This window comes from Myxine glutinosa, chromosome 9 (assembly GCF_964187855.1).
Source record: "Myxine glutinosa chromosome 9, kmMyxGlut1.1, whole genome shotgun sequence".
NCBI classification, from domain to species: Eukaryota; Metazoa; Chordata; class Myxini; order Myxiniformes; family Myxinidae; genus Myxine; species Myxine glutinosa.
The window spans coordinates 150167670-150186029 of NC_136269.1; the positions used below are offsets into that span (position 1 = coordinate 150167670).

An 18360-nucleotide genomic window follows, 5' to 3' on the forward strand; every position below is an offset into this window, starting at 1 on the left:
ACGTGGGGAGATGGGCGGAGCATCGTTCACGTGTCGCCACTCGCATGTTATCTATATAATAATACCGTAAGGACTCGACTTTGTTATCCCTTTTACGCCGCACCCAGTGACCCGATGCCCACGGCACTAATGCATTTTCCATCTACGAACCGCGCTCTTTGTTTATCACGTACAGCCATACTCGAAAAATCTGAATTCGCCGACTTTGGGACCCAAAAGCATCCGATTATCGGCCGATACGACGCCATCTTACGACACCATCGTATTGGCGTCTGCTGGGCGAAGGCGATGCGAGCCGTCCGCTGATTGGACAGTCGAGTGGTGTGTTGGGTGGTGTGAACCAAATGGTCTTTTTATTCCCTTGAACATTTTAAATTAGGATATATAAGGAAACGTCTTTATCGTCATTTTAATAAAGTTAAATGGAGTGACGTTGCGATACTCGGGGTGCGTTGCATAAATCCTCGTAACTCAGAGAGGTGTAGCAGGTGGCGAGACGTAAGGAAGCTTTTTTATTCCCTTGAACATTTTAAATTAGGATATATAAGGAAACGTCTTTATCGCCATTTTAATAAAGTTAAATGGAGTGACGTTGCGATACTCGGGGTGCGTTGCATAAATCCTCGTAACTCAGAGGTGTAGCAGGTGGCGAGACGTAAGGAAGCTTAAAGATAACGAGCTGAAAACAGACGAACGATATCCCTTCCGTGGATGTTCCACGGGTTTTTTTTGTTTTTTTTTCTATACTGAATCGAGGCTCGTGAAAGAGCTGACAACAGCGAGGGAAAGACAGCACATGGGGACCACGAGGGAAAGACAAAGACAGTACAGTGGGACCACGAGGGAAAGACAAAGACAGCACATGGGGACCACGAGGGAAAGACAAAGACAGCACATGGGGACCACGAGGGAAAGACAAAGACAGCACATGTGGACCGCGAGGGAAAGACAAAAACAGCACATGGGGACCACGAGGGAAAGACAAAGACAGCACATGGGGACCACGAGGGAAAGACAAAAACAGCACATGGGGACCGCGAGGGAAAGACAAAAACAGCACATGGGGACCGCGAGGGAAAGACAAAGACAGCACATGGGGACCACGAGGAAAGACAAAAACAGCACATGGGGACCGCGAGGGAAAGACAAAGACAGCACATGGGGACCACGAGGGAAAGACAAAGACAGCACATGGGGACCACGAGGGAAAGACAAAGACAGCACATGGGGACCACGAGGGAAAGACAAAGACAGCACATGGGGACCGCGAGGGAAAGACAAAGACAGCACATGGGGACCACGAGGGAAAGACAAAGACAGCACATGGGGACCACGAGGGAAAGACAAAGACAGCACATGGGGACCACGAGGTTTCACGTCTTTATCGTCATTTTAATAAAGTTAAATGGAGTGACGTTGCGATCAGTGAGTTGTACTTGTATACGAAGAGATAAAAGGATGGCATTGACTTCGAGACGGTACGTGATAGTTGGCTGCGGCTGGCTGATGCTGCGTTTTTTTTCTAAGTGCCATGGATGCTGATGGACATAATATAAAGGTATCGGCTGATCTCTCATCGTAATATTACCCGATGGAAATGAACTGTTTCTTTGTTTGTCATTTCCTGTGCAATAATGTCAAATTGATGTCAGACACCCTTTTCTATTGACAGCTGCTCTCCTTTTCGATGGCATCGTCTATTGATATGCATGTTCTTCTTTCATATAATTTTACACATTCACAATCAGTATTTCAATTCTTGCAGACATTGGAAAGGAAGTTGACTCACAGGCCAACTCTCTGGCTCAATCACAGGCCGACGCACAGGCGATGTAATTGTGAGTAGCATTTTTGCACAAGTGAAAATTGATCTTTCTTCCTAACTCTTACTCGGACAAGCAAATCCCCTATGCCATCCATAATGGTACACTCTATCCATACACCACATCCTCCCTTCCGTGGATGTTCCACGGGTTTCGGCTAGTCTATATAATAATAGCGTAAGGACTCGACTTTGTTATCCCTTTTACGCCGCACCCAGTGACCCGATGCCCACGGCACGAATGGATTTACGATCTACGAACCGCGCTCTTTGTTTATCACGTACAGCCATACTCGAAAAATCTGAATTGGTCGACTTTGGGGCCCAAAAGCATCCGATTAACTGCCGATACGACGCCATCTTACGACGCCATCGTATTGGCGTCTGCTGGGCGAAGGCGATGCCAGCCGTCCGCTGATTGGACAGTCGAGTGGTGTGAACATGGGTGGTGTGAACCAAATGGTCTTTTTATTCCCTTGAACATTTTAAATTAGGATATATGAGGAAACGTCTTTATCGTCATTTTAATAAAGTTAAATGGAGTGACGTTGCGATACTCGAGGTGCGTTGCATAAATCCTCGTAACTCAGAGAGGTGTAGCAGGTGGCGAGACGTAAGGAAGCTTAAAGATAACGAGCTAAAAACAGACGAACGATATGTCAATCTCTTTCTACACCGAACGGAAATAAAAGTATGAGAGCGGGAAGACATGGCCTGAGCACTTCGAACAGAGAGGACTGATTGGACTTAACTTAAAGATAAAAAATTGGAGCTTAACGGAAGAAGAAGATCCCATGAGCGCTCCCCTATGCCATCCATAATGGTACACTCCATCCATACACCACATCCACCCTTCCGTGGATGTTCCATGGGTTTCGGCTAGTCTCCATGTTGGAACCCATCTGTGGATCGGTCCCATCGGCCGATGGGTCTGACCCATCTGTGGATGCACGAGAAATGACAATGCAGACCCATCAGCCGATGGGTCTGCGCCATCTGCGGATGTGTTGTTCACCTTGAAGGAATGTGTTGACAGAATGGTGCTCTTCAATCAGGTACACAGTCATTGGAATTACATGTGGTAGGAATTTAACAGAGATGATTTTTAAATGTTTTATTATCTATTTCTACCCATCTATTTATACATTTTGTCAATACATTTTGTAATTAACAGATACATGGCAGTTTTAGTAAAGCTTTACATAACATACTCAACATTCATACAAAACATTAGGTGTTCTTCTGATAATGGCGGAGGGGAATGGTGGCAGGGTAGAGAGTGGCAGGTGCTGATGAAGGTGATGGCGAGGGTCACGAGGTCACAAACCACATGTCACGGACTGCTTTATAAACATTTATGACATCAATTGCTTATTTTTAGGTTCAAATAAACATACTCATCCACCATTGATGCATACACATTCCTTCAAGGTGAACAACACATCGGCAGATGGCGCAGACCCATCGGCCGATGGGTCTGCATTGTCATTTCTCGTACATCCACAGATGGGTCAGACCCATCGGCCGATGGGACCGATCCACAGATGGGTTCCAACATCCAAAATGAATAAAATAATGAGGGAACAGAACGAGACCGCCAATGCTCGGCAAATATATACAAGAGCAGCTGTAATGAATCCGGATGACGTATTGGATAATATTGTAGAAGATCATCATTGTGGTGCGAGTCTGATGACGTCATCATGCATGCACTGTTCTGCTATACATTTCACTAATTAATGAACAGGCCAAGGGGGAGTGAGGGGAGAGGAGTAAAGGGAAGAGCGGAGTGAGGAGGAGTTGGAAAGGAGTGAGGGGAGAGGAGTAAAGTGAAGACAGAAGTGGGGAGGAGTTGGAGAGGAGTGAGGATGAGAGGAGTAAAGCGAATAGAGGAGTGAGGAGGAGTTGGAAGGGAGTGAGGGGAGAGGAGTAAAGGGAAGAGAGGAGTGAGGAGGAGTTGGAAAGGAGTGAGGGGAGAGGAGTAAAGTGAAGACAGAAGTGGGGAGGAGTTTGAGAGGAGTGAGGAGGAGAGGAGTAAAGCGAATAGAGGAGTGAGGAGGAGTTGGAAGGGAGTGAGGGGAGAGGAGTAAAGGGAAGAGAGGAGTGAGGAGGAGTTGGAAAGGAGTGAGGGGAGAGGAGTAAAGTGAAGACAGAAGTGGGGAGGAGTTTGAGAGGAGTGAGGAGGAGAGGAGTAAAGCAAATAGAGGTGTGAAGAGGAGTTGGAAAGGAGTGAGGGGAGAGGAGTAAAGTGAAGACAGAAGTGGGGAGGAGTTGGAGAGGAGTGAGGAGGAGAGGAGTAAAGCGAATAGAGGAGTGAGGAGGAGTTGGAAGGGATTGAGGGGAGAGGAGTAAAGGGAAGAGCGGAGTGAGGAGGAGTTGGAAAGGAAAAGGGGAGAGGAGTAAAGTGAAGACAGAAGTGAGGAGGAGTTGGAGAGGAGTGAGGAGGAGAGGAGTAAAGCGAATAGAGGAGTGAGGAGGAGTTGGAAGGGAGTGAGGGGAGAGGAGTAAAGGGAAGAGAGGAGTGAGTAGGAGTTGGAGAGGAATGAGGGGGAGAGAGAGGAGTGGAGTGATGGGGAAGGGGAGTGGGGGAGGGGGGAGGCAGTTGGAGAGATGAATGAGGGGGAGAGGAGAGCAGTGAGGGGTAACATATTATGTGAAGTAAATACATTGTGTAGTCGATGACATTATTTGTGGATCTGATAAATTGCCAGTAACCATTTTGTAAAACTGAATGTGCAGCATCTAAATGAAGATGTCCAAATGTCACACACGTCCATGCCCTTGGGATTCCCACAGGTACCCCCACTGGTGATATATCGTGTTCAAATATTCATATACAAATAATACATAAGTAGACCAACAAGATGACTCCTTCGTTCGTACAGGTACTTCTTCACCATGAATATTTATGAAAGCGGGACACAAGTCAAAGATTGTTTTACCAAAGTTCCCGGCCACCAGAAAGTCGGATTATTTAACCCCTACACAAGACCTATCCCAGATGATCCAAAAGTCCCCAAGGACCCAAAAGTCCTTAATGACCCAAAATACCCAAAAGTCCCCAAGGGCACAAAAAGTCCTTGATGACCTAAAAATCCCCGAGGACCCAAAAGACCCAAGAGCCCCCAAGGACCCAAAAGTCAAGGACGCAAAAGTCCTTGATGACCCAAAAGACCCAGATGACCGAAAATCTCACTCTCACTATGTCTCTCCAAAAAGACCATCTGGACAACCCTCAGGTCTACTTCCTCAACAATCCTCTCCAACAAGTTCTGTCACTCAAACTTTTGGGTCTCACTATCCGCCATGATCTTTCCTGGGAAAACTACATTCCAAGCTGGCCTCCAAAGCCAGTCGCAACTGGGCATCCTCCATCTTCCGAAGTCCTTCCTTGGCACACCTGAGCTCCTCACCACATGCAAGCCTTTCATCCGCAGGTCAATGGAATAGTGCTCTCCCCTATGGGCCGGTGCTCCTGCATCACACCTAGCTCGGCTTCACGCTGTTGAAACCAAAGCTTTCAGAATCATTGGAATCTCCCGCGATGAAGCTAACTCTGAGGGCCTTTCAATCACTCACTGCAAGCAGGTTGGTGGTCTTTCTGTCTTCTACTGACTCCTCCCCTCTCTGGCCTGCCTCCCCCAGCTCTGTCTCTGCTCTGTTCCTCAAATATTCCTGCAGGTCGCACAAGATCTGCCAGCAACCATCTTCTGGTTAAACTGCCAAAATCAAGACTCTATTCACCTTCACTCTTTCATTCCCCTTTTCTCCCGCCTCTGGAACAAACTCCCTCACTCCCTTCAATCCCACTCCTCCCTCCAGGTCTTTAAAACAGCTGTTCACCACCATCTCTTGTCTTCCCCCATCCAAAACCTTGATCTTTTCTACTCCCGTTAATTCACCCCAGATCCACTTTTTTGAAATACCAACTTCTTTCCTGGAAGTCCTCGCAGTGTCCATGTGTTTTATACCTCCGCAACCCCGAGAGCCCTTTATACATATATACGAGGAGCTTCTTTTTTGCATCATGGCATGACGGGCACACAATATCATTTGTGAGCTCTTCTGTCTGTTGAACTAGTTTTGCTTTCAAGTTCTTTCGCATGCTCATCAGTCTCCTTGCACATTCTCTAAAGAGAAGTTCTGCATTCTCGATTAGCTGCATGCTCTCGTCAGTGCTGTACGTCAGACATCCATCTTTGTACTCTTTCAGTACGGTGAGCATTCCAAGGCTCCCATCATGGGCTCTGGTCATGGGGTGTTTGCTGCTCTATCTCTTGAAGGCACAACGGGCAAAGCACCTTTGGTTTCTTTAGCTTTTCGATGCAGTCCCCTGCTCGGTCGTGGAGGCTACTTTGCTCTGCTGGGATTGTTGGGACAGACTTCAAGTGTCGAATGGCAAAAAAATTTTTTTAGATCTTGCGTTAATGTACACTGTTTGGGGATGAATTTATTTGGACCCGACATTAATTTAGATCGAGTAACTTATTACGGTACTTACGGCACACACAAGTGAGGTATCATTGGCGTTCCAATTTACGGCGAACTTTCATCTCCCAAATTCGTCGCCTTTCGGGATCTCGAGGGAAATGATGCCTCTTTGCTCCCTTTTCCCTTCGATTGGAGCATCTTTCCCTCAGTTTTAAGGTGAAAGTTGAACATTTACAAGCGATCACGATGAATGTACGGCAGTAGTCAGTAGACCTGTTTCGTGCGCAGGGCTTTAACATGGCGCTTGTTGTCACGTGATCGCTAAAAACTGAAACCGAGTTGGCCAACTTCTGTGTATAAAGGGCTCTGCCACCCCCACCCCCCACCTTCCCCTCCCCCCAAGCCCTATTCCCTCCCACAGATCTCCCGATATCCCTGTTCTCTGCTGTTGTACTTGTGTGTTTCCATCGCTGTCTCCCACTCCTTTTATTATATATTTTATGTGTCCGTTTATGTATTTTTGTGATTAATGTTGGCTCTTATACGAGCCTCGATCTTGTATATATATATATATATAAAAAAAGATGCAAAGTCCCCGAGGACCCAAAAGTCCCAGATGATCTCAAAAGGCCCAAATGACCAAAATCCCCAAGGACCCAAAAATTTATTGATGACCCAAAAGTCCCCGAGGACCTAAAAGACCCGAGAGCCCCCAAAGACCCAGATGACCCAAAAATTCGTGAATGACCTTAAAGTCCAAGGACCCAAAAGGTTATTGATGACCCAAAAGTCTTTGAGGACCCCAAAAGCCTTAATGACCCAAAATACCCAAAAGTCCCCAAGGACCAAAGAAGTCCTTGATGACCCAAAAGTCCCTGAGCCAAAACACCCAAGAGTCCATGACGGCCCAAAATACCCAGATGACCCCAAAAGTCCTTAAAGACCAAAAAGTCCTTGACCCAAAAGTCCCCGAGGACCCAAAAGACCCCACTTTGCCCGGCAGGCAGGTATGCTACAAGGCCGTGAAGACCAATGAAAATTTGGTACAACGGACCAACTCGCCCCCTCGTGTGAGAAAATGTTTCATTCTTTTCTCCATATTCTCATAACCTATAAAGGTGATGTGAGGCTGCGCTAATAACAATAGCAATAGCCTAAGTTTCCTTTAAAGGAACCTCAACGCAGGCCGCCATTAGGCCCAAAGTCTGGGCTGCGGTTACCAACATAAGGTTGTTTGTGCATGAAACAGGTAACGAAGACGCAGGCTACCTGGACCATTTCTAAATCTATGATCAGACTCGGAGCGGACGCACATCGGTACACAGGTGTAAAAATTATTTTCTCTAACGAATCCCAGTCGCACCTTTGCTGCAGCGTGTGGCTCACCTGTCCTTTGGATAAGGGCACACCAAGAACCCCCGCAGAGTTGCGGGACCGACGTGACAGCACGGCGCGACCTCCGGTCCGGATAACCTGGCTCAGTCCCCTCCGATGAGCGCTCATCGTCCCACCGAACATCTCCACGCTCACGGACAATCTGGGCGAGCCGTCCGTAAGCACCTGTGACGCACCAACAAAATCAATACGTAAACCAAGCGTCACGTTCGGAACTTTCCGTCCGGGACTCGGTCCAGATTGCATCGGCGAACGCAATGGGATCCAAAGGCGGATTTGTAGGCGGCTCCGGAACTCGCTCTCTGATTGGCCGAACCGTCCGTTACCGCATATTCTGGTCCAATCACGTGTCCCGATCACAATCGACTCGATTTCACGTCCATATCGGGTTACGAGGATGATTTGCGCTTTCACTTGTTGTTGCGCGAAATACTCCATTAGCTCAGGGGAAAAGGTGGTGTGAGGGATTATAACGTGGCAATGTAATATAACCTTAAATACCATGATTATTGCGCCCTGCGGGGCCGCGGGTGTACGGGGAAATGTCTTTGGTAAATGGTGGTGGGCGCACCTGCGTCTTCCACGGACACAAACATAGATCTCAAGTAGAGACAACCATGGGACCACAACCATGTTACAGTAAACATGTGAGTCACGTCACCCGACTCTCACCTGTGAACATGTGGGTCATGTCACTCCACCCGACTCTCACCTGTGAACATGTGGGACACGTCACGTCACCCGACTCTCACCTGTGAACATGTGGGTCATGTCACTCCACCCGACTCTCACCTGTGAACATGTGGGTCACGTCACGCCACCCGACTCTCACCTGTGAACATGTGGGTCACGTCACGCCACCCGACTCTCACCTGTGAACATGTGGGTCACGTCACGTCACCCGATTCTCACCTGTCGTCAGTCGGACAGCTTATCTTTCTTTGTCCTCCTTGAACGAGAGGCCTTTGATAGGTATGAGGTTAGCCCCCGACAAAACTTCACGAGAGGGCGGAGGGGAGACGGAAATTGGAGCTCGAAGGACCAATCAATTGATGAGAGATCTTCGGATGAAAAACAGATTTATTTGAAAAATCACCAATATACCTGATTTGAATATTATTTGTGTGAAGCATATAAATGAATATAACTTTTTTGAATGTTTTAAGGAAAACAACAAATTGTTGAATGTGAAACTGTTATAATATATATGCATGATTAGTTAAAATATGGTGATTTCATGTTAAGATGTACCCTATCTGATTCAGTGTGTGTGGACCTCCAAACTTACATATCACTTTGACAATGTGATCGATATCTTATTTTAACCTACAAACTGACATATCAATGTAACAATGTGATCGATATCTTATTTTAACCTCCAAGCCTACATATCACTTTGACAATGTGATCGATATCATATTTTAACCTCCAAACCGACATATCAATGTGACAATGTGATCGATATCATATTTTAACCTACAAACTGACATATCAATGTAACAATGTGATCAATATCTTATTTTAACCTACAAACCGACATATCAATGTGACAATGTGATCGATATCATATTTTAACCTACAAACCTACATCTCAATGTGACAATGTGATCAATATCTTATTTTAACCTACAAACCGACATATCAATGTGACAATGTGATCGATATCATATTTTAACCTACAAACCTACATATCAATGTGACAATGTGATCGATATCATATTTTAACCTACAAACTGACATATCAATGTGGCAATGTGATCGATATCATATTTTAACCTACAAACTGACATATCAATGTGACAATGTGATCGATATCTTATTTTTACCTCCAAACCTACATATCACTTTGACAATGTGATCGATATCATATTTTAACCTACAAACCGACATATCAATGTGACAATGTGATCGATATCATATTTTAACCTACAAACCTACATCTCAATGTGACAATGTGATCGATATCTTATTTTAACCTACAAACCGACATATCAATGTGACAATGTGATCGATATCATATTTTAACCTACAAACCGACATATCAATGTGACAATGTGATCGATATCATATTTTAACCTACAAACCTACATATCAATGTGACAATGTGATCGATATCATATTTTAACCTACAAACCTACATATCAATGTGACAATGTGATCGATATCTAATTTAACCTACAAACCGACATATCAATGTGACAATGTGATCGAAAGCAGACTTTAACCTACAAACCTACATATCAATGTGACAATGTGATCGATATCATATTTTAACCTACAAACCGACATATTACTTTGACAATGTGATTGATACCATATTTTGACCTACAAACCTACATATTGTTGGGGTTTTGAGAACCCTGCACTTTGTAAATTGTTGTAAATATACCCTTTGTAAATAATACTCTGTGTAAATACCTCCATTTCACTGTTAAGATCAAAGGTCGTCCCATAATTAGTCCATGAACAACACATAGCGAACCATAGGCCCTCTTCGTAGTTATTTCATTATTATGTGTTTCAGGTAAGGCTGTGTTTCCAATAGTTTGACTCTACGTTGCATTAATCAAATAAGATAGGCCCCATTCGGTCCATTTGCTCTCCCTCTCCCAATTGTGGTACGCGCCTCTGCCAGCCGCAGTCGCCTCAGCGCTCGCCCCAGATGCCATTGCCAATGTGCTCCATCTCGGAGAAGAAGGGGGGAGGAGCCGCCAAATCACGGGCGTGGCACGTCGTCATCATCGGAGGTGGAGTCAGCCAGTCCTAACCACCAACCAGCACCGCGGTGAGCGAACCGGTAGGCGTGCCCTCGCAGCCCGTGGCTTGATACGGCGACGAGTAATAAAAGCGACGTGAAGAGACTGCTTCGAGAGAGTCGATGCAGAGTCGGTGAGAAGGAGAGTCGGTGGAGAGTCAGTTGAGTGAGGGAGCTGGAGTGAAGGGTTCCGAAGAAAGTTGAGTGAGTGGGACGAACAAGTACGAGGGCCGGTGAGAAGGCATGAGAGACGAGCTGCGCAGAGCTGTTTCAGAAAGCCCCTGCCGTGTGAAACCGACTACGTGGAGCTGCCGGCTGCTGTTCGCTTCGAGCCCGGAGCGTGAACCTCAACGCTTACCGCTGCCTGGACCCTGCTCTCCCTGGTGCATCCTTACCATCCGCCTGGACCATTAGCTCCCTGGCGCATCCCTGCCTGCAATTCCCATTGTCGTGTAAGTCCGTGGTCTGTCCTTTGTGTTGTCTGGGGTTCCATAATTAAGACTGTTTAAGACTTGCCCTGTGTATCTGCTTTCTCTTCTGTAAATTACTTTCGTTTCTCTTTCTTTTGTTTTGTGTAAATAATTAATAAATACCTGTTCCTCCTTATTCTTTGGTTTCATTCTCATCCGATCGCTTTAGTCCCTTCTTTCGATTGAGTACCCATGGCGCGATTTTGGCCAAACTGCTTTATAATCGGGTTTAGTCTCTTGGTAACGGCCCGAGTCACAGCTCGCTTCGCTCGGCGCAATCCAACCACGTTGCAGCCCGGGTGGGAGTATTTCCTCGCTTACGGCCGGTGGTAGTACTTAGGTATTAAGACAAATTGGGCTTACAACCCTACTTACCATCGACCGGAAGTGACGTCATACCCCCAGGACCGGTCGGACGGCCAGCTTAACAGGACAAGGGGATTAACCCCCCCCCCCTTGCTAACGGGAGTGCCGTCCCCCAGATCCGTAACAATTGGTGTCAGGGAGTGGGATTTGAGGCCTGAACCAAATTTTTTATGAACCAGAGGTGACGACCGATGAGATTCGATCTCAGTCAATGGATGGACCTGTCCTGACATCATTGGGGAAAGGGCTTATGCAAGGAGCCATCCAAAATGATTAATTTGATTTATTGATGAATATTGATGAATTAATTGAAATTGAATAATTGATTGAATTGTTGATTGATTGAATCTAATTGATTGAATTTAATTGAATAAATTTAACTGGATAAATTGAATTGAATAAATTAAATTGAATATATTGATCGTTTGATTGATGAAAATGCGGTCTCAAGAAAGAAGCTTAAATATCTTTGTGAGATATTATCAATGTGAAGACAACCTTGGAAAATTGAGCAAGGTGGTGAGTTTATATATAGATATATATGTGCGGTTACCATTGTGTGATTTCCCCTTCAACAGAGCGGACACCTGAGGATTCACCCATTTCATACTGACCCTCTGGCTCATCTGCAAATACTGATCTGTGAGATTGGATGGTGCAAAAGCCACAGGTGAGAGAGATTCTCTGGAAATCACCGTTTGAACAGGTGGAGAGATCCTTCCTAGAGGTACGAGTGAAGCTTTAGAGGAACAAACTACAACACATCCAACGCTACTTTGATAAAAGGCAGAATGGGAAATGGAGCCTGCAAGAATACACAAGGACAACCAGAGATTCCACAAAAAGGTACTTGTACACATCATATGTACGACCGTTATGGTGCCGAAGCTATAAGGCAGGTCGAGAATTGGTATTTGTGGACAAAGGGACATGATGAGGAGTTTCCAAGAGATGGTACATTTGAGCGAAGTCGATTGGAAAGATTGGAACAAAGATTGAAAGCCAGGAAGAGACAGAATCTAACAGTAGACTGGCTTGCATTCCATCTTTGGGATGGTGAATCCAGACAACGGGAACAGCAAGAACGGATAACGGATCTAGAACTTAAAATAAAAAGGATACAGGATACAGTGGAGGAGACAAATACACAACTGCCCTCGAAATTAGGAATGAAAGTGACAGTTGTCCCATCTGATTTCCAGTTGTCTCCCCAAAAAGGACGGTACAGAGAATTTTTTCGTGTTTCAGGAGATAACGAGAGATTGCAGGGGCAACTCAGGGATGTAGAGATGCAGCCCAGCAATACAAGTGCACAGGTGCACAGACCAGGCAACGACAGAAACCGGTGTTTCAAGTGTGGACGGATGGGACATTGGAAAAGAGGATGTCCGTATACCAAAAGGAAGACAAGTTCAGAGGGTAAACCAAGATCAAGGGTACCAGTGCTGACCGATACCTCAGACAATGATTAGGCCTTCATTGCGGCAAATCCCAAATGACGATTGGCCTCAACAGATTAGATTACTGGACAAACATGAATAACTGTCGATGATTCTTGTGTCTGAAAAGGTTTTCGGAGCAATAATTATTCATTTTTTCTTTTGCTTGTAAGCAAATTAGTAATTAATTGATCAAATGCCGAAATTGGATCTTTTATGTTGGGCACAAAATTTTAAATTTACAAAGTTGGAACAATTGCTTTGCAAATTTTTGAAACCAAGTGACAAGAGTCACATGATGATCAGGTGGGAATTTCGGACTAGTGTTCCGCATGATTGATAGGTCAGTGGTCAACTGACATGCAAATGGGTGTGTAGTCAATTTTGGATAAATTATGGTGGGAACTGAAAGGGTAATTTCAATGTGACATCATAGAGGTTTTCTAAAAATAAAGTTTTTGGTCCATTTGCGTATTAGCATTTATAAAATTGAATGACAAATTTTATGAAAATGAAATAAAACTGACACCCATCCTGATCTGTAAATAATGGTTCCAACGCAAACAAATATGCATAATGCATGCGTGTGTGTGTGTTTTGTGTATCAATGTTTGTGTTTGTTGTTTTTGTTTTTGTGTATCAATCTTACAAGATTGTTGACACCGACAGTGTGCCTTGTCTGAAAAATAGATACTTCCATGGGGATGGGATCGCATATCGAGAGAATTCATAAAATAAAAATAAAAATAAATAGAAATATAATTTGATTATGAAAATTATCACTTTTGTCAAGGGAGATGGAGAATAAAGATTTGATTTGCTGAGTTATGAGCAGCTATTCATTAATAGTAAAAAATTGGAAGTAATCTTGGGATTCCATTGTGATAGAATGTATATGAGAATAACATCTATTTATGGATATGAGCTTCATAAAAGGAAATGAGGAAGTACAAAATCATCCAAATTTGGGAGAGGTCTTACACTGACTTCCCAGAGTACTCTGCTCATGGATTTTATATATATAAACTTGAATTTTATCAGCATATAAATTGTGCTGTATGTATGGATGTGGTTTAGGCATAGATGATATGGGAAAATAGTAAAGAAAATTTTGCTGGTTTGAACTATTGTGGGTTTTCAGTTCTGGAGTTCAAACAAAGTCACTGGTTAACATATGAGAAAGGATAGTAAATAAATTCTTCGATGCTGGGCAAATTAAGTACGATATTACTAAGACTAATGAGAGCTATTGTTCTTCTTTACAGCAGTGGAAAATTATTGAAAAAAAAAAAATTAGATCCAACATAATGAATCTATAAAAGAATGTGATAGGGATAATATCCTCAATTTGTACTAATTATTTGATTGTGGGTAAAGGAATTAATTTATCGTAGTGGATTGTTAACAGCAGCCTGAAAATGTCCTGAGAGTGTGCATCCATGTAATCAGAAATCCCAGATTTGTTTTTACAAACAACATTTTGGTAGAGGTCTTGTGTGGACGAACACTTCCTTGGTAGATAAAAAACGGTACTGCATGCTGGCAGCCACTTTTGCGGCCAGTTAGGCCAAACAAATTGAGAGGAAATTGTAGTTAAATACGTAAGTTACACATGGCTATTTGAAAAAAGGAAATTTGTTGAGATGGGAAACATTTTTCGAAGGTTTATTAAGGTGTTATAATATGACATGTGGCAAGGCAAACTATTGGATGGGAAAATTAGATCTGGCTATAGAATAAATTTATTGACCCCTTGAAGTTAATTCTTCGAATCATTGTTTCACTGGCATTTTTTGGTCAAATTGGAAATAGTTTGGTAGAGCTTTGGTTAAAACCTTTGGTTGCGGTATCTTGGAACGAAATGATAAACCATAGGAGATTGATAAGAATAGGAAAAATATGGACCCAAAATAGAAAGTTGGATTCATGCCCCTCATTGCAAACAAGCACATGGGGCTAAGGTGGACGATCCCACAGAAAATGAGGCTGCACCTAGCAGCCCAGCAGAACATTCAGTGGCAGATAAATGATAGTCGTGATTTACAGTCATTTGAATTACATTTTAACACCCCTTGCATTGATAAACATTACATTTTCAACATGTGATATTCCTACTTGGGATAGTGACATTTATTTGCCTACATGACATACAATTACCTGCTGATATTAATACAACATGAGTGAAAAATGTATCACAACTACACTCATGATCAGGGGATTGAGTTCAACCCCGGGAGATAAGGGTAAGACAAATAATCTGATTTATGTTACATATTAAGGGATTTTCTTTATTTACCTTTTAGGAAGCTTGTTAGTTTAGTATATAATGTTGAATGTCATCGACATATAATTATGTCATAGGTATGAATATATACAAGGAGTAGCAAACTTGTTTGTTGGTTTAGTAGTTATATTGGCAATTGTTTTAGTGGTGGCTTGCTTGAAAGCCTTAGTGACGGTGTGTTTGAATAAGGTAACCAACAACACGATGATAACGCATGAAGTGACAAATGAGGAAAGAAATGTGGAACCAGAAAAGGAAGACTTTTATGGCGACATAATTACTGAGATTGAAAGATTAAATCAAGTGATGTTGCAAATGAATACAGTAGAATTAAGATAATGGCATAACGACAATGTTATGAGTTGTGTCAATTACAATATCAGTGAACTCATATCACCACGAGTGACACACTGTTAGGAGAAAGAAAAAAAAAGAGGGAAAAGACAAAAGTGGAGAGGAATTATGGTAATAATACATTATGCTTAATTTGTTGGTTTGGGAAAATTGTTGTTGGGAATTAGGTATTCCCGTTTGTGATTGTAATCATATACAATTTATTTTCTTTGAGGAGTGCTAAAATACCTGCATGAGTTAATTTTTGAACTATATTAACCTGAAAGCAATTGTGGATGCTATTCTTAGTTTAGTAATAAAATACATACCTGATTGAATATTATTTGTGTGACGCATTTTTTTTATTTATTTATTTTTATTTTTTTTGTATACAAGATCGAGGCTCGTGAAAGAGCTAACATTAATCACACAAAAAGACAAACCGACACACAAAACACAAAAAAACAAGGGGAGCGGTAGACAAGATGGGGAGAGAGGGGGAAGGACACAAAAGAGAGGGGGAAGGACACAAACACAACATTTGAGAGCAGGGACATCGGGAGGACTTGGGGGGAGGTGGGAGAGGATTAAAACATATGAACACTGCAAGGACTCTGGGGTGAATTACCGGGGGTAGAAAAGATCAAGGTTTTCGATGGGGGAAGATAAGAGATGGTGGTGAACAGCTGTTTTAAATGGTATTTAAATGGTACATATAAATGAATATAACTTTTTGTGTTAAGGAAAAACAACAAATTGTTGAATGTGAAACTGTCGGAAGATATACATGATTATGCTGATTTCATGATAAGATGTACCCTATCTGATTCAGTGTGTGTGGAAAGCAGATTCAGATGTGACTGAGCATAAGGATAAGACGAGATCACATTTTGAAGCGAGTGCTAACGGAATTGGGAAGAAGTTCAAGAAAGAAAATTTGTGGCTAAAAATGAAGTTAATCGTGGCATACACCCTTTTTCTCAAAGAATGATGAAGACATTCTCCCGTGTAACTTGGAGATGAATGCTTTCCTTCACCAAGGAAATTTAGGTGACCATTTGCCTGGATCACACTGCAACATATGAAAGAAAGGCGATCACTTACTCTTGTTCGAAGGCTTCGAACATTCATCACATCAGAAGTTGCAGGACAACGACATTTTACCCGCAACCTCTGTGAAATGCGGGGACATAAGTTATTACTTCACCAACGTCCGGGGAACCAGCATGGAGCTGCAAAAAACGGCTGTGCCCTTGTCACAACAGCTGTGCACGATTCTGCGGGCCACTCCTGGTATGGACCATGGATGACCTGAACACCATGGTCCCAACATCATTGTGGATGCATCCGGCATCCCTGTTCCACATCTTGCTGGCCAATCAACGTCACACCAATACTTGCTGCCCACTCACAAAGAGGGAGGAGGCAAGTCGACTACAACTGGGTGAAGGCCTTGTTCAGGAATTGCTATGGTTTACAGCAAAAAGTGGCAAGAATGCTACATGGAGAGCAGGGTCAGTCTATGACTCCGCAATGTTACCACAACAGCGAAATCCTACACGAAGTAGTGCAGGTGCTATGAAGACATTAGGAGAAAATGTTTCATACCTGGATTCAAACACAAGTGATCAGCCCTTCCTTTCAAACAAAGTCAACATTTGTGTGGAGGCAAACGTTTTTTGCCAGATGGTGCAGATGCTTTACAAAACTTGAAAATGAAGTGAAATTGTTGTACCTTGGTGATGGTGAAGTGTTGTTTTGAAAATATATTTGTGATGCAAATGCAATAGATTGAACTATATGGAAGGAGTCAATGACCAACGAAATGTTTTGTGATTCTTGCAGGATGATGGTGTATGCCTAAGGGAATTTGATTACCAAAGTTATGATTATTTACTTATACTTGTAATGATGTTTACTTGCAGTGAATGATTATTTACTTATACTTGTAATGATGTTTACTTGCAGTGATTGATTATTTACTTATACTTGTAATGATGTTTACTTGCAGTGAATGATTATTTACTTATACTTGTAATGATGTTTACTTGCAGTGATTGATTATTTACTTATACTTGTAATGATGTTTACTTGTAGTGATTGACTGTTTACTTATATTGATGTTTAGATTAATGGTTAATATAAACAAAAACAAAAAGATGAGGGAATTGTGGAAGTGTAACTCAGTGTAACTTATTGATTGGCACTGGTAACTTATTGATTAAAGACTGGTAACGATTTCGTAAATGGATGCCAAGAATGTGCACGAACATGGTAATCTCTTGTCCACCTGGTCACAGCCCCTGGCTGGAGCACCCCCCTATCTTTTGGTAAACGGAACTCGCAGCAGGAGGGGAGCGAGCTGATGCCAGGACTCGGTGCATGCATGACCTCGGGGCATTAGCGGAGAAAGGATTAACATTCAGCGGACAGGGGATTAACTCCAGTTTGTCCATATAAACCAGAGCAAACGTTGAGTCAAGGAGACTTATGACCAGAAGCTCTGACCTACGGAACGGAACGGAACCCTATGAACAGCGCTGAGAAATGGCGGAGGAACATCGGCCGAACGAGAAGGACCATGCGAATAGAGTTAACCTGGTCTATTGAGTTAAACGGTAGTTATTTGGTATTGGAATGAAAGTGAACAACCAGTTAATAAACCAGACCTTTTGTAAAACCTGTGTCCGGTCATTGGAGTCTTGAGTCTCCCTCACCACTTCCGCGACAGTTCCATCAAACTCCTTTTTTGCTTATGCCCTGTCGCATAATCATATATCTTTATGTTGGCCACTAGTGTTGTGTTTTGTTCTCTCATTACCCCCAAAATAATCCATACAACACAAAGCCCCCACTACTAGAGAGCTTATTCCCAGGATAAATATCACCATTTTCAAGGAGTATCCGAAGTGGAAGCCTCCGGTTTCTCCTGATTGTTCGGCTTGTCTTGATAAGATCTTTCCCTTTGTCCCACTTGTATCCATCTGTAAAACATGTGAGCTACCCCTCGTATATGTCCATACCTATAAAATAATTACATGTCAATGAAATTCAACATTATATAC

At 43.1% G+C, this 18360-nt stretch overlaps 1 protein-coding gene and 1 long non-coding RNA gene across 2 annotated transcripts in view; one reads left to right on the forward strand and one right to left on the reverse strand.

Annotated features, from left to right (window-relative positions):
- ARG2 (arginase 2) overlaps positions 1-7960 on the reverse strand; it is a 90052-nt gene extending 82092 nt beyond the window's left edge. The window contains exon 1 of the mRNA XM_068127935.2: positions 7640-7960. Coding sequence (XP_067984036.2) covers positions 7640-7894 — 255 coding nt within the window. The 5' untranslated portion in view covers positions 7895-7960. The remainder of the gene's footprint in view (positions 1-7639) is intronic.
- LOC144893685 (uncharacterized) overlaps positions 1-17971 on the forward strand; it is a 43546-nt gene extending 25575 nt beyond the window's left edge. Inside the window, exons 2-3 of the long non-coding RNA XR_013624633.1 lie at positions 11818-12085; positions 16144-17971. This is a non-coding gene — a long non-coding RNA (uncharacterized LOC144893685). The remainder of the gene's footprint in view (positions 1-11817; positions 12086-16143) is intronic.
- The last annotated feature ends 389 nt before the right edge of the window (positions 17972-18360 follow it).